The sequence below is a fragment of the Diplotaxodon limnothrissa genome, linkage group LG9, assembly GCF_057381915.1.
Source record: "Diplotaxodon limnothrissa isolate DT_005_m linkage group LG9, D_limnothrissa_male_GT1.1, whole genome shotgun sequence".
NCBI classification, from domain to species: Eukaryota; Metazoa; Chordata; class Actinopteri; order Cichliformes; family Cichlidae; genus Diplotaxodon; species Diplotaxodon limnothrissa.
In genome coordinates this window covers 17,041,480-17,057,582 of record NC_140604.1, presented here as the reverse complement: position 1 = coordinate 17,057,582, position 16,103 = coordinate 17,041,480, and the positions used below count along the sequence as shown (strand labels likewise).

The 16,103-nt window shown below is 38.8% G+C and overlaps 1 protein-coding gene across 1 annotated transcript in view; it reads right to left on the bottom strand.

The window, feature by feature from the left end:
• The window catches only part of LOC146625385 (cadherin-18), a 76,442-nt gene that overhangs the window by 40,039 nt on the left and 20,300 nt on the right, over window positions 1–16,103 (bottom strand). The window contains exons 3-6 of the mRNA XM_085362032.1: window positions 13,959–14,078; window positions 3,345–3,512; window positions 2,130–2,317; window positions 1,240–1,493 (exon numbers count right to left, since the gene is read on the bottom strand). Of these exons, the coding sequence (XP_085218158.1) occupies window positions 1,240–1,493; window positions 2,130–2,317; window positions 3,345–3,512; window positions 13,959–14,078 (730 nt within the window). The remainder of the gene's footprint in view (window positions 1–1,239; window positions 1,494–2,129; window positions 2,318–3,344; window positions 3,513–13,958; window positions 14,079–16,103) is intronic.

The following is a 16,103-nucleotide window of genomic DNA, read 5'->3' as shown; positions in this document are numbered from 1 at the left end:
TTTTTGATTTTTTTAACATATATTTGTAGTTAGAGAAATTTAAGAGGCTTATCCCTCAAAACTGTAAATACAAAAAAGTTGCACAAAATAGTTTCCCACCACAGGAAATTTATTTTGAGTGTCTTCATAGTTTTATTTTTGAAATACACCAATTTTTATACACTGCAGGAAAAACGAAAATAAATATTATAGTGCAAATTTGCAAAAAAGCAGCATGTGCATCAAAATAAACTATTTCCAGCAGTGCAATATGAGTCCTAAGCATCCCAGAAACGACACAGAAAGTCATAAAGTCAAAGATAACTTTTAAAAAGAGCAGTATAGGCCCTGAGGCCCTGATCGCAAAAAAGACTACATTTCCGCGAAAATGACGTCACTTCCGGTTTCGGGCAGGTAATGGCGGAAATGCAAAAGTTCGCGCTGACGTCTATTCCAACGTAGGAAGTGTTATGGACAGCTGATCGGATCGGTAAAGCGTGTTTCTGGAATATTATGTTTTTGTTCCTGCAAGTGCTTTTTATGCAGTTTTTGCAAAGCTTTATGTGGAAGGAAACCGTGACCTAGGACAAGCTGATGGCATAAGATGTAAGTACAACTCCTCCGGTTTCATATGCAAACAAAATTTTTGCGCTAGCTTACGTGGTTGCAGTGCTACTGGGATTTAAAAATAGTTACGCATAACAGAGCGTTCCCGCTCCGATCGGCTCTAAAGGGTTAACAGTGTTAGATAACTATTCCTCAAGACTACTTAAATACAATAAATAAAATCTGGCTAATAGTTCAGCAGACTCTATTGAAGAATAAGGGTAGTCATACCAAATATTGACTTTCAAGCTCAGAATTGTAAAAACTCTGCTTTTGCCTTATGTACTGTGTACCTTGGATGTTTACACTACATGTGTTATGATACATAACTCCACTTATTTCCAATTTTCCCAAAAGATATGATTAAATGAGGGGTTGCTCGAGACTTACGGACTGTAAGTCTTCTAAATAATGCACAGTTTTTAACATTTCACACGTGTTGCTTAAAGATACTATCCATGGGCTACATCACTTGTTATGCTTTATTCCCAGCTGATTTTGCTTGGCAAACTTATGTTTTATCAACTGAAAAAAGTCTAACTAAAGTCTAAAAGTGTTTAAGTGTCCAGTGTTTAAGGACTGCCCTTCTTCTGAAATGTCTATAATTCTTACAGCAGATTGTATATGTTGGTAAATGTAATAAGAGTATCTCACCTGACATGACTGTTCCTGCTGTCAGGATCTCGAGCTGTTACAGCCCCCACCTCCGTGCCACTTGGTGAGTTTTCATAAACATCCATGATATAATAAGCCATAGAAAACACAGGGGCTTCGTCCACATCCCCAACTGTAATTTTAAGGGTGGCAGTGTCTTTGAAAGAGCCAAGATAGGAAAAACGAGGATCCACATGTGTATTCACCCCCTCGATGTTGAGCGTGTAGGTCTTCTTCCTCTCGAAGTTCAGAGGCTGTTGGGGAAAAAGCCCCACAGGGGCCACATGATTAGCATGCTCATAGTACAACTAATTTAATCGCACCCACTATTTCTTTTCGTTTTTTAAAGCGGGGTAGTGAGGAACTTATACCTGTGGTCAGGGCCTAGTGTGTATGGGAGTAGGCGTGCCCCCAGTTTTTAGCAACATAAAAAGAGACTGTAAAGGATTATGGCTTTATCTTGCCATAATTTCTATCAAGAAAGTGAGACTGTTATAGCAGAAGGGATTATTTTACCTCACAGACCAAAGGAGTTTCTAGTTTATTGCTTCCTCAGTTGGTTGTTTTCTGCTGGGTAAAATAACCTTCTAGTGGTTTTGAAGAGATTCATATAACAACTTCATTTACCTGCTGGTAAATAGTACAAGCCCACTTTAAAAAATCCTAAAGCTGACCCATTAATTCCAAACAACAACACACTTTCTGGACCAACTCCACAAACACAACTGTGTGTACTTTGTGGTGAAATTAGTGCATAAATCAATTGCTCCTATATGCTATTACAACACTGCATGTGATAGATCTGTGATATGAGGATTTTATCCTAATGGTCTATGTTCCAACGACATTTTAAGCAAATGTTCCAAGCACTAAAGTGAGAATGCACTTACCTTTTTTAGGCTGATGATTCCTTCCCTCGTGTCTCTGTCTGCAGAAATTGAGAACATGTTGGCCCCCTCTGAATTGATGATGCTGTACCGAATGTCCGCATTGACGCCAAGGTCCTCATCATTGGCTTTGATCTTTCCTACAGGTTTCCCTACTTGAGCTGATTCAGGAACGTAGAGCTGGTAGTTTTCTGTGGATGAACATTGATGTTAGAGACAGCAGAACAATTTTAAACACATAATCTGCCTCCTCTGCCTCATACACTTGTCTGAGTATTCTCCTAAAAAGCCTTAGCTAAGCAATTCTAATGTGTAACCACTTGTTCCTCGGGGAATGTAATTAAAAATATTTTGCTGTGTTTCAATTGTCATTAAATGAGAAACTTAGGTTGATAGCGCTGCAGTGGAGCACATCAAACTCAGAGGCAGATGATTATTCAGAAAATGTTGATGGTCTTGAAATAGTTTTTTTTTTTTTTCATTGCAGCACAAATGGAAAAAACTCAGAGCCGAGGGGGATTATACTTGATGAGGCGCTTCCAAAGACAAAGAATCACAACTTTGTCATTACTTAAATTTATCATTATAATTGAGAAAATTCAGACTGCAAAACACAGGGTTTTGATGAAATGCTCATTTAATTTAAACAGCTAATTATGGAAAATTTGACTCCAATGTGAGGATACACAGTTACAAAACAAGTATCATTCATCACAGTGACGACTGCTGAGTTGGTGAAATTTATAGTATGAAATGACAATATATGCTGCAGAAAAACAGCCCCATGTTTCCTGTGCAAACGCATTAGGACTTTTAGAAACGCCTTCCCTTTAACGTAACACACTTAAAATACAGTAGAAACTTCCTCTTATAAATGCATCTTTAATGTAACTGCCTCAGGCAGGTGTGTTGTAAGTCTTCTGCCCAAGGCCAAGCCTGCATGGTCATGCAATGCAGCAGAAGCTAATGTATTCAGATAAGCAAACTAAGATGTCAACATTGGCACTGGTTATTTAACTACTGTACATTCACCTTGTGGCTAGTTTGCCAGTTTAAAATGCGCTGCCATACAATCTCCCAAATGGAATTGCACGATATTCCAGCACAAATGCAATTGGAGGAGGTCAGTTCTGCAGCATAATAATTTACTATAATGCCCCTTAAAATAGCACTAAACTTTGTTAGGTCAAACATCGTCTTCAGGTGCATTGTACATACTCTGGGGAAACTTGGGCGGGTTGTCATTGACATCTGTCAGTGTGATGTTGATGGTGGTGGAACCAGAAAGGCCTCCAACTTGACCTGCCATGTCTTTGGCTTGGATGACAACAGTGTAATGTTCCCTGGCTTCTCGATCCATGTTAGCTAAGGCAGTCCTGATGATTCCTGTGCGACATTTGAGAGGGAAAAAATAAACACAAAACATAAACTAGGTTAATAACTTTGCAGTTAACAGGTTTTTTATTTATTAGTTTTTATCTAGAGGACAGATAGAATATACTTTTTTCACTGTTACATTGCTATATTTTTTTTCTTACCAACACCTCTTGTACCACTGACACAGCGCTGTGTCACTCTTCTTCTTAAAGGCTAACACTATAATACCGTGCCTCTTTATCTTTGATTTTCCTCATCTCTCACTGTCAAGGTTAGCTTTTCCTTAATATTCATTATGTTATAAGAAATGACTATGCAACCTTGGATTAAGGCAGAATGCAACTTTCTGGGGGACCCAATTTGTCACATTTATTACTACAATAACACAGCAAACACTGCCATGAACTTTCACAATACTAACTCGGTGATATATGACCGGAACTCTTCCCACTATTAGAAACTGTACACAGGTGAATCACAGCACAATAACAAGCTAAAAAGATGGAAGCAGTATTAGCTTCCTGTGTTGCCATTAGTAGGTGATTTATTGAATGTAATAGGTTCATGGGAATGTGTTTGTGCGTGCGAGTGTGTGTTTGACTGCAACTGTATCTTATTTGTTAGCCTATATAGCTTTGTGTGCGTGTATGTCTATATCTGTGCTCGGGGCTTAATTCGCCATCTTTGGTCCTGAAACCACAGCAGCACATGGAGCCTGATCTAATATGTTCTGTTACATGAGCGTTGATTGTAAATTGTGCTTTTCCCCACAGCAGAGACCCTCTGGCAACCACTGAACTCGTGTTCTTTTGAACTTCTGAACCCTGCCATAATTCACAGGGGTTGTCCCGGTGCAGTGCAGTGACACCTGCGGGTTGGTGTTGATCACAGGGTGAAATCCACATTGCTGCTGTCGATTCCTGTTGTGATTCAACAATCAACATGAGAGAATTAATCGAGGCATTTCTAAGGTCTCGGAAAAACCTAACCTGGCTTTTTACAGGTTTCCCATCAACTGTGTTGCATGATAAAACCACGTTTTTCCTCATTGTTTGGCTATTTTATTCATTTCTATATGAAGTTGCCCTGACATAAAGGGGGTTGTGTGTCCCTCACCTGCTGCTTACATTCTACAAAAAAATCAAATCACCTTCATGAGCCTATTTAAAAAAACATCCCTTTTGTATCTTAATTTTGCTCTATTATAAGGTCACCTTCCTTACAGTTATCTTCAAACTTTAACTCACAAAAAAGAATTACAGTATTGTATTTCTATCATAGGAAGACTACGTTTAGATATTATTATATTTGATGTAAAACACTTGCATTTGGAAAATTTAACAGGGGTTAAACTGTGATATGTGAGCAGTGGGATGGGGGCTGTGTCACAGTATAGTGAATTGTTTTCATTACTGGGTCAACTGTCTGTCTGTTGCCCCCCCCCCCCCTTTTTTTTTTTTAATTCACAGAGTGGTTAGATCAATTTCATGCATCCAGCCGTGCCACTACTGCAAGCAAGCTGCTTTTAAGCAGCAAAACTAAACTATCTGCAATAATCCACTTGATATGGTGGATTGTGAGGATTCTCCAGGGGAAACAATATTTGGATTTAGCTGAAATTAAAAATGTAACTCTAGTGCCATTGGATTCATCCTGAGTGGGAGTTTTGTTCAGAATGATTTCACTGCAGAAACTGTGAGTCTGAAGCAGTGAAGCAATTTGCTATAGAGAGAGAGGGATGTAATAAGGCTACATAAGATCACAATGGAAAGTCAGAATATTAAAATAATAAATGAAATTACTACTCCTGTGTTATGTTCATAAAATGCTCACAGCACCTATTGCAATATGGGGACAGTATAGATGCTGTTGCTGCAGGTGTGTGATGCTATAGCTCTTTAATGAAGTGGAGGAAAATACAGCATTTTACATTTGATTGTTCGCTGCTACGCAATGTCTGAAAGTTGAGGGGCCAAGTAAGTTATCAACATCTGATTTGTGTTCTAAACTCAGCATTTAAAAAAAAATTGAGTTAAGTGAATTAAGGCAGGGCTATGATTTCCAAAATTCCCCAAAAGAGGCAGCTATATACCTGAGTTATACGATGGGCCATTTTCCTCTTTCTTTTCTCCTGGACTATAGACAGAAACTAATCCACTTGCCTCAGGCTGAATAATCATTAAAAGTGGGTCAAGGAGTAAGGCAGCCAATAGTATTAAGATCCAGGGGATCTTAGGTTAAACATCACCTGTCACACAGAGCAGTGGCTGAAGTCCCACAGAGTGCTAGTGAATTGGGATTCATTAGTAGTGAATCAACAAAAGCCTTGCCACACTTTAAATATCAAGACCAGAGTGGACAAGTACTATCTAAATATAAAGGCAGGCTTTATGAGGAAAAGGAATTTACTAAAAAAGGCATCCAGGATTTCCCCCAATGTGACTGTGTAATCTTAATGCAAGCTTTAACTTCCTAGGACCTGGCGTCCACATATGTGGACATCACATTTTGGGATGTCTAGACCAAAATAATACATTTTGCTCCACAAGGGCCTGATATCCAGTAACAAGGACATTATACTTTACTTTTTTTTACTAAACTTTTAAGCAGTTTTTTGGTGACATGCTTTCAAGCATAATAATAATAATAATGGATTGCACTTAGCGCTTTTCGAGACCTCCAAAGCACTTTACAATTCCGCTATTCATTCACACACTGGTGGAGGCAAGCTAGCTACAGCTTCCCTGGGACAGACCGACAGAAGCAAGGCTACCATATTGCGCCATCGGCCCCTCTGGCCATCACCAGTAGGCAGTAGGGTGAAGTGTCTTGCCCAAGGACACAACAACCAAGACAGACAGAACTGGGGATCGAACCGGCAACCTTCCAGTTACAAGATGAGCTTCCCAACCCCCTGAACCATGGTCGCCCGTGGTATTCTGCCAAATGCAGTCGTTGGAAGATGGCTGTGAAATTTAAACAATTCTCATGTTTCAATGTATGCCAAGAAAGAACACCCCATACCATTAAACTGCCAGTGTTGGCAATCTGAGCCATTGATACCCTATCATCTGATTATTGCAGCATAAATTGACACTCATTAGACCAGGCAACATTTTTCCAAACTTCTATTGTCCAACTTTGGCGAGCCAATGAGAATTTCCTGTGCTAAGCTAACAGGTTTGGACATATTTAGCATTCAGAAATGCTCTTCTGCATACCTTGGTTGTAATAAGTTGTTATTTGATTTACTCTTGACTTCCTATATGCCTGAAGCCAATCTCCTCTGACCTCAGGCATCAACAAGGCATTTTGCCCAGCAAACTGCCACTAACTGGATGTTTTGTCTTTTTTGTCTTGCAGGTAAGTCCCAGTAGAACAGCAGTTTCTGTCTGTCTGGCACCAACAACTATGTAACACTCAAAGTCACTTAAATCACCTACCTTCCCCATTCTGATGCTGGGTCATCTGGACCATAGCTGCATGCATCAGTGCATTGAGTTGTTACCATGTTACCAAGTGATTAGATATTTGAGTCAACAAGCAGTCATTGTACATAATTAATAACCATTCTATGGAATGTTTAAATTGGGCATATGTTTTACATTATTATTATTATAAAATAATAAAAAAGACATTAAATAATTAAATATAATGACTAACATATTTCACATATAAAATATATTATCAGAGAGGGTAGAAACACAATGTTTGTCTTTTAAGCCTCTCCAGGAGATGAAAATACTCCAGATTTTTATTGAAAAGCTTTCATTAGAGCACAAGCATTTTATTCTTGTCACAGTGTTCTTTTCAAATGCCCGATCTCAGCATGGCTCTGCTGCTTTTCTTAGTTTTAAAACTAATCAAAGCGCTTGCAGCCATTTTCATGTAATGATGCGAGCTTTGCAAACTCTATTGGAAGGCCTTTGTTATTAACTGCAGTCTTGGCATTACTTAACCTGGGGGTCCTTGAGACACACAGACCTTGGCAAGTGGCCATGCTTTCCATTAAAACCACACCAAGACAGACGATCTGACCTTTCAAGTCTCTTATTACCCCTTTACTCATGAGGGTGCATCGCTCCTCAGCAATATTTCACGGCAGTGGTTTTAAGAACAATGAGCAAACACGAAAGTATGAGGTTTTCTTCTTTTACTATGGGAATTCCACTGGTATTCACAATAATGAGGATGGACAACTATCAGACATTTAAAATCAAACAAGCAAATGACATAACACCTTCTGCAACGTGTGACCATTCTTTCACAGCTGTTGCAATGCATTTATTGTAGTAATGTACAATCAGCGAACTGCATTCAGTATTAAATAAAAGTCCCATAACAATACAGAAAAGGCGATGAGGGTATTCTTCAGAAAGTGCAAGTACCTGAAAGGTATGTCAGTACTTTGACACAAAGATCGCACCCCTGAACTCCCTACCCTGACCATTTCTGAGCTGTAATACCTCAGAAAGTCTCTGCTAAATCTCAGTGGAGCTCGTCAGTTAATTTAGAAAATAATTGAGAAAGAGCTGACTTCCTTCAACCTAGGCCCATTTGACACAGTGAGGTGGTTAGCCTTTTCCTCAACCTCCCCAGTCTATTAGAGTTGATACCATCATACTATCCACCTCTTTGTCTGGCTGGAAACTTCTAAAGGAGGACAATCTCCTGGGTGAACAAAAAGGATTATAGGAGATTACTAAAGCGCTCTTCAATCTCCAGCTTCAGGAATCTTGGTTTTTTGCCCTTCCAATACGATGTTATCCCTGTGTGTCTGAACTCGAAGAGCATTTCCCGGAAAAAAAAAAGGTAGATAACTTCAGCAAAAGCCACTTGAATAATCAAAGATATCGCACAAAAACACGGCTTCTTGTTACTTTACAAACTTTTCTCTCTGTTTATATATCAGTCCATCTATCTAACTGTGAAAAACTGATTGGGCTGCTCAAGCCTACATCACAAATGACTTTCCCTGATTCAAGAGGTAAGACTTAATCCGTTAACGGTGAAAATGTCTTGATCTGTGTCAGCTCCATCAGTAAACTCGAACAGTCACAAATCCCAGATCAGCAGAGAAATTAGCCTATTTAAGATGCAAAGGGGACTTAGTGGGCCTGTACTGTGGTTTGTCTTTCTGTGTGTGTGTGTGTGTGTGTGTGTGTGTGTGTGTGTGTGTGTGTGTGTGTGTGTGTGTGTGTGTGTGTGTGTGTGTGTGTGTGTGTGTATAAAAGTGAAGAAGGGTTAAGGGGCAAGACTCAAAAGGAACCACTTTGATGCCTCTGTGACAGATGCACTGTAGTAAAAACAGGAGTTACAACCCAACCACAGCATTAAAAGGATAAATGCTGTCACCATCTTTTGCTGACTTTTTGCTTACTAAATTTGCTGGCTTGCAGTTTTGTGATTTCCAAACCATGCAATCAAGCAAATCCATTGCAGTGAATGTTCTTAACAGAGTTAGCAAGTCGCTAAGCTTCCAACATCAGACTATCAATATTTCTTAAAAAGTTCAACAGCACTCGGATAAAAAGGGACAGAGCCATCACAGAGAAATATGTGTCAGATGCACACCCATGCAGCATTTTGGACTCTTTCTCTGCAGTGATTAACATTCACTCAGCAGAAAGCAGTTCAGTCTGTCTGTCTAATTCTCTGTTGTCCTTGTGCTTCATCTCTTCTGTTTGACCCAAATCCCCAGACAAGTCACAACAAACGCAGCAGGTAGGGGTTTCCAGGTCCTTCCTCAAAGGGCACCTTGACATGATTTGTGACTCGTATTGGAAACTTTTAACCGCCAAATGTTTTTAAAATGTTAGTTTTACAGATGTCCATATAATGCATCACTTCTGTAAATGTTATCTAACTCTATAGCCTTCAGTAGATAGTCCAGTGTCAAGGCTGGAATTAAGATAAAACATCTAGCCTGCCTTTGCTCAAGGGTAAAATCCACTTACCGGCAACTGTAAAGTTCAGTTAATAATATGGTACTCTCCAGAAAAAGTGTAGGCGACAAGCAGAGACAGCATGAAAGCTGCTGTAGTTTGAAGTGGAAAAGAGGAAAGAAGAAAATAATAAGAATAATCCAGTGAATTGGTGAGTTTAAAAGTGCCGGTAGACAATTTGCATGTTTCCCCCTGCAGAAGTTGTAGTCTTCTCATTTACCTCTTGGCAACAATTTAATATGTTTCGAAAAATGTCAAATATCAAAGCACTTCTTTTTTGTTAAATCCATTTCTAGGAAAATGCTATATATAATAATTCCATGCACACACACAAAAAAAATCGCATTGTTTTAAGAGTGTTGAAGTTAGCAACGCACGGGGTAATCACTGATAAGCTTGTGTACACTTCTAGAATATGTGATGCTGTTGTAGCGTGCTGCTGCAGAGTCTCCGTGCATCAATTTCTGACAAGTGAATAATATGACACACCTCTAAATTACATTTGCTTTGTATAATACCAGGGACACCGTGTACATTTGGCTCTGCATAAATACTATTTACATTATTCGCACATTTATTGGCAAAGTTTAAGCTAGCATGCAATCATATTTCTAGCAGCAGTCTGTTTAAAGTACACATTTGGTAGCAATGTCAGTGTTACTTTAATATACATACATATACGTCTTTTGATTATCTGTGAAACTGTTATTTAAGACAATTCATAACATGTCTTGGAAACGCTTGGTTTCACAGTAAATAATGTTAAAATCATGACAGTGTCCACGGGCTAATTCAGTCATTACCTTTTTTCTTTTTCTGCTTTAGCAATCTCCTCTTTACTTACTCTTTTATTAAAACCGGTATCATCGTAATTAATTATATCAGTAAGACAGACTGCCGGGCACCTTTAACCATTAAATCTGGTTCTCCTGTTCTGATTCTTCAAGCTTACAAGGACTTAATGAGCTTTATCCAGATGTCAGATCCTAAATATTGCACATACTGGTGAATTGAAATGGTTGTGATAGAAATATTATTCTGTCAAACACTGTCATTATCTGCACTGACAAATCAGAGCATTTAAATTGCACATCATATCGCTAGAGTAGGCAAAAACCCTATTATGTTATATACAGTATGTGCCTGCATACAAATTTACTATTTTCTATGCAACATGGGAAAAATTACAAATGAAAATGGATTCTGTGGCCTCGTTTTTTGTTTTTTTTCCTGCACACACTGTCCCCTCTGGCCTTCCATCATTACCAGTTGTATCAGTATTATTTATAGGCAAATTTACAACCTAGGAACTGTTCATTCTTTTACTTGAAGTACCTTCTCTTCTGTTTCTACACTGCAGAGACTGTGGACAATTTTAGCTCCTTTTGTCAGGGTAAGTCCCAGCACAAAGGAACCTTTGAGTGACCCAAATGTACGGGCGCTTCAGCACATCTGTCTCATCAGTCTGTGACTGACCTTGAAATGCACAGTGTAAAACAGAATTGGACCACGGTTAGGTAAATATCTCAGATGTTTATTTGTGTTTTAATATCTGGTATGTACGAAACTCTAGAAAGAACAAAACATCAGTTTGACACCACGTCCTTCACCAAATGCTTTGATATACTGGTTTCTTGATACCAATGTTTTATGTGTTGTATCCACAATTTTAAATGCATCACACTCTTAGAATCAGTGACCTACAGCTGTAGGATTAAAACGGTTAAAGAAAGCCTTTTTTCATATTATAACTATGTGTGTTAACCTTTTTAAAAATGGTGAAGTAACAAACATAAATGTAAACCAATGTCAAGCTTGACTGTTTCAGGAAGTGTTTAAAGCTTTATGGGATGTTATAAATTAAGCTAACACTTAATTTGCAGTTAGCACTGCGACAGACGGGCAACCTGTCTGAAGTGTACCCCGCCTCTCACCCTCTGGTAGCTGCGATAGGCTCCAGCCCCTCCGTAACCCTAATAAGGTTAGGCGGAAACAAATGGATGGACTTAATTTGCAAATTAGATCAAGTAATCCTTTTTGAATAGCTGAAAGATTTCTTTTTTCACTTGAAAAGCTTACATAAACTAAATAATACATCCAGGAATGGTTGGTTTGTTTGTTACTTGAGGGTTTTTTGGGAAATCCGAGTCCTAAAATATAAATGTTTTGGCAGTATATACATGATATTTCTGATTACTGAAAGGCATAAAGTACCCCACAGCAACAACCGCAGGTGCCCTTTAGTTTGATCAGGGACATTAAGGTAAAGTAATTTTATTTAATCAGACAGCTGCAAGACATTAAAAATTACTTAATTGGATACACAAATGCTTCAGGAGCTGAAACAACAATTTTTGAATGCTTTGCTAAGACAACCTGTAATGTCAGCATTTTGTCCTCCTCTGAGGTTGAAAAGAGTAATGCACTGTAATTGTGGTCAATTTAGCATTTAACACAATTCATCCATCTCATAACACAAGTGGTTGGGATGATAATGTTAAAACCACTGTGCTCGGGAGAAAGCACAGGTAAAACTGTTCACTTTGTTTCTTAGTGAGGATTTGGGTCAAGTCTGAGAAAATCCTTTGGGTATTCCCTCAATGCCATATGTGCAGGCCAAATGCTATTATTCCCCTGTCCTTAAGTGATCTTTCTGTCTACCTCATGAGTCTTGTAAAATCTATCACTGCTGTATCAGGCCACCAGACCAAGGTCAAATGGGAAGAGGTGCGTGTGTGTATGTGTGTGTCTGTTTGTCTTTGTCTGTATGTTCTTGTAATCTTGCTACTAATATGTGTTTCCCATGACAGCATCTCTGCACTTTAAGCATAGTGGGAGCCAGGTACATGAGGCTAGGAGAGGGTGTAAGCAATCTAATGCACTGTGAGACAGATGCAGAAGCAGCTTCATTTCCCCATTGTGGCACTCAAACGTGGCAGCATGCCAACTCCAACAGCTTTAAGACTTGGACTTGGCATATTAAAGACCACATGCAAGAGTAACCTGCACATTTTCCACTGACCGCTGAAGGCCCTTGTCCTAATTTGAGGGAGGAGAGCGGTTTGCTAGTGGCAAAATCAAAAGCCAACTCGTATAGATTAATACGTGTAGGTGGAACAGCGCTGTGCAGAGTGTGCAGCTGGAAAAGCCTTCGATCGCATCCCCACCTCCTCCTCTGCACCCTATGCTGAATTACAATGAAGACAAGATGCCTAGTCAGCTCAAGCAAAACAAGCCATCTGATGTGTCAAAAACACTCTGCATATGGAAAAAGGAAAAGGAAATCACTGGTGATTAATCATTGTTATGCCTCCAAGCTGGCGGCAATCATGCCTAAAGAGAGCTTTTTTTGTACACTTGTCCATACATATGTTGATCTGTACATCCCATTTTCGTGAACATGTTGTCTCAGGAATGGTTAAGGGAAAATCCTTATGCTTTATGCCATGTGGACTCAAGGGTGAACTAATTATGGGTAAAGTTCACTGTGATCCCATCAAATGTTATTTTGGTGGCAAATAATGTCACAATTTTACAAAAGCTGTGACAAAATTTCAAAATCGCAAAAGTTAGTTCTGTAGACATATGAATTTAAAGTGCCAGTGTCTATCTGGCAGAGGCATACCTCAAAAACGTGACTTAAATAGAAAGCTACGAATCCAGTAGCTGGGAGGATCAAATATGCTACATTGCACGAGAGAGCCAATTTTCATTCAAAAATCGGCATTGCTTCTGAATCACCACACCCTTGTGAAATTGCTCCATCAATCCCCACTGCCTTTTCCCTCGAGGCAAATCCAAAATATTCAGCAATTTATTTGTGTTGCTATTTCAGCAAAGAATTCATGTTTTACATGGGCGGTATGGTCTCACAGGGACCAATACTTGTTCCAGACAGCAATGAATCAATTCCTACAAGTAGAGTGTTGTTCATGTTAACCAACAGCAGCAGGAGCAACAGAGGCAAGCGTGCAAAACGTCAGACATGTATGCACATGCACAGTCCTCCGTGCTTTTTTACATTATATAAAAGTTATATATGTCTTGCACTTTAGATGCTTTATTAACATTTAATAGATTCTATTAGCCTCCCTGGACAAAAAATAATTTTAAAAAACACTGAGCGCTGCCTGCTGTGCGGCCCCCACCAACCCCTTTCAAAAAAGGTAAGAAACAATGGCTTCTGAAGGCATCTCAACAAATGCCTCCTTTGACCCCTGAGGAGTCAGTTATTGCTCACAAAAAGTGGATCGCATGCTCAACAATACAGCAGTTGCACTGTATGAGCAGTCCATAACTCTGCTGTGGCTGCTTTAGCTTTTACGATATGAGACGTGCTGCAATAACAGAACAGGATGTTCCACTGTGAGAAGCAAAGACTTCACAGCATGACGCACACATCATTTTAGGAGATCGACATCAAAGTTATACCTCCCATTTATAACTCATTGTTACCATGCTTTCAAGAGCATGGATGCATTTTTTCCCCAAGCATGCAGTTATACCATACCTGTTTTGGGGTCAACAGAGAAATATGGCTGTCCTTGTAGGATACTGTAGACTATTCTGGCACTGTTTCCATAGGTGGGGTCGTCCGCATCGGTTGCTGTGACTTGCAACACAGATGTGCCTTAAAAAACAAACAAACAAACAAAAATCCAGCACATTAGTCTTGTTGTTTCTTTAAAAGGTTTACAAATGTTAATGCAACTATGAGTTATGGCTACTTTCAGCTGCTTCTTTGCCACAAGAGGTCACCACAGCGGGCAGCTCCACATGTTTGATTTGGCAGTTTTATCCTTGATGACCTTCCTGCCACAACCCAAGCTATAACTGTGCAATTGTTTTTTTTAACAAATAGATTCATGTAAAAAAATTATTTCCATGTAAAATAATAATAATAGTAATTTGAATATGGGATAACAGTGCTAGATTCAGAATGATATGATATGATATTTAAAATGCTGGGCATTTCTTAACTTATCCATAAATTCTGAACTATTGTTGCAATAAATAAAGAAATGAATCTAAATTTTAAAAAAAATCTTGCCTGCAGAATGTCATGAGCTATGTCATGTCATGTAAAAAGATCATTTGTGTTTCCGATTACGCTTGAATGGGAAATTTTTTATTTTTTTTTTGTTATTTAGAAATTAAACACTTGGAGTGTTACTCATTACAAGGTTCATTAACTCATTATAATTACTTGATGAGTAGACTGTAATTGGACTACAGGCTAAAACATTATTTAATGTATATGTATGTGTATTTAGAGGTAGATCTAGAGGCATGCAGATAGATAAAGTATAAATATCTTAAGGCATCTGGACACTTGCTTTCTTGTGCTCCTTAGAGAATTAAACTATATTAAACAAGAAAACTGAAAAAGGGAAACTCACTCTACTGTGTCCCACCAAATATGATTTATTTTTTCCTTGGAATCCTGCTGGAGCAGAGGAAAATGCCAGCCATAATGAAGCGTGTACCTCACAGTATGCTTGTGTACTCTCAGCCTCGCAGCGGAAATTGTGCCGGGAATTATTTGGACTTCATCACCTCTGGGATTGCTCTGGAAACTCAACTGGTTCTAAATCATCTGTCAATTAAAACTTATTAGAACATGATTTAACTGACAGACCTTAGCTTGTTCCGTGTTACAGGCATAAGCAACGTCTCTATAAATCGTAGCAGAAACGACAAAACAGCTTTACTCTGCTTTCTATTTGGTGTTTGCGTGTATGTGTGTGGGTAATGTTTTGCTGTAATATCCCAGTAGAGACTTTAAACTGACTGCAAACGGAGCCATGCAGACTGGACCAGACTGCGTTTTTTGAGGGTAAAGACTTCATTTCAGGATTACGTTTAGAATTAATGTTCAGGTTAGATTCTAATTTATGGTGGTTAAGGTAGGGTTAAGGGGCTAAAGGCTGCATTATATGAGGGAGTGTCCCCACAGGAATAGCATATATAATGTTTTTGTGTGTACGGCTGCTGGAAGAGGCGGTAACGGGTTCGTGTTAACGCATATTCTGAGTGATAATGCACTCATTATGCTGCCCTAATACACTGTACAGTGTGCTTGGCTTTGCTCACAACGCACTTCAACTCAAGTGTTCAAGTACTCAGTGTATATATGTACCGTATATTTACAGTTATTAACTTGATGAGTTCTGATTGTACTCAGCAGAAAATGAACACTTAAATCTCATTTCTAAAAGAACAGAGAAGTTAAATGGAAATCTGTTTTTTTTTTCAGGACTTTTAAGGTCACTGTGCCTTCATTTCATGTTACAGTCTTCCAAGGGATTAACACTTTTACACCACAAATAGCTGGTGGCTGCTTGACCATCATGTCTTACACAACCACTCTAACTAAAGTGGAGGCTGGAAACTTTTACCAGCTGAACTATGGAAAACATTGCTTAACCTAAACCCTGTTTACAATTTTTACATCTAATTTCATTACCTTATTTAAAGATTTTAGCAATATTTCTGTCATACGGGACAACAAATTAACTTTAAAGGGATAAAGGCTCGTCTGACTGTGAAACTGGATAATGAGGTTACCAGTAGATTATTCTCACGTCTCTTGTGTTAGCTTCTTTCCTAGTTTGGGATAAATTAACTTGAAATGTGAAAGCAAAAACAACATGTG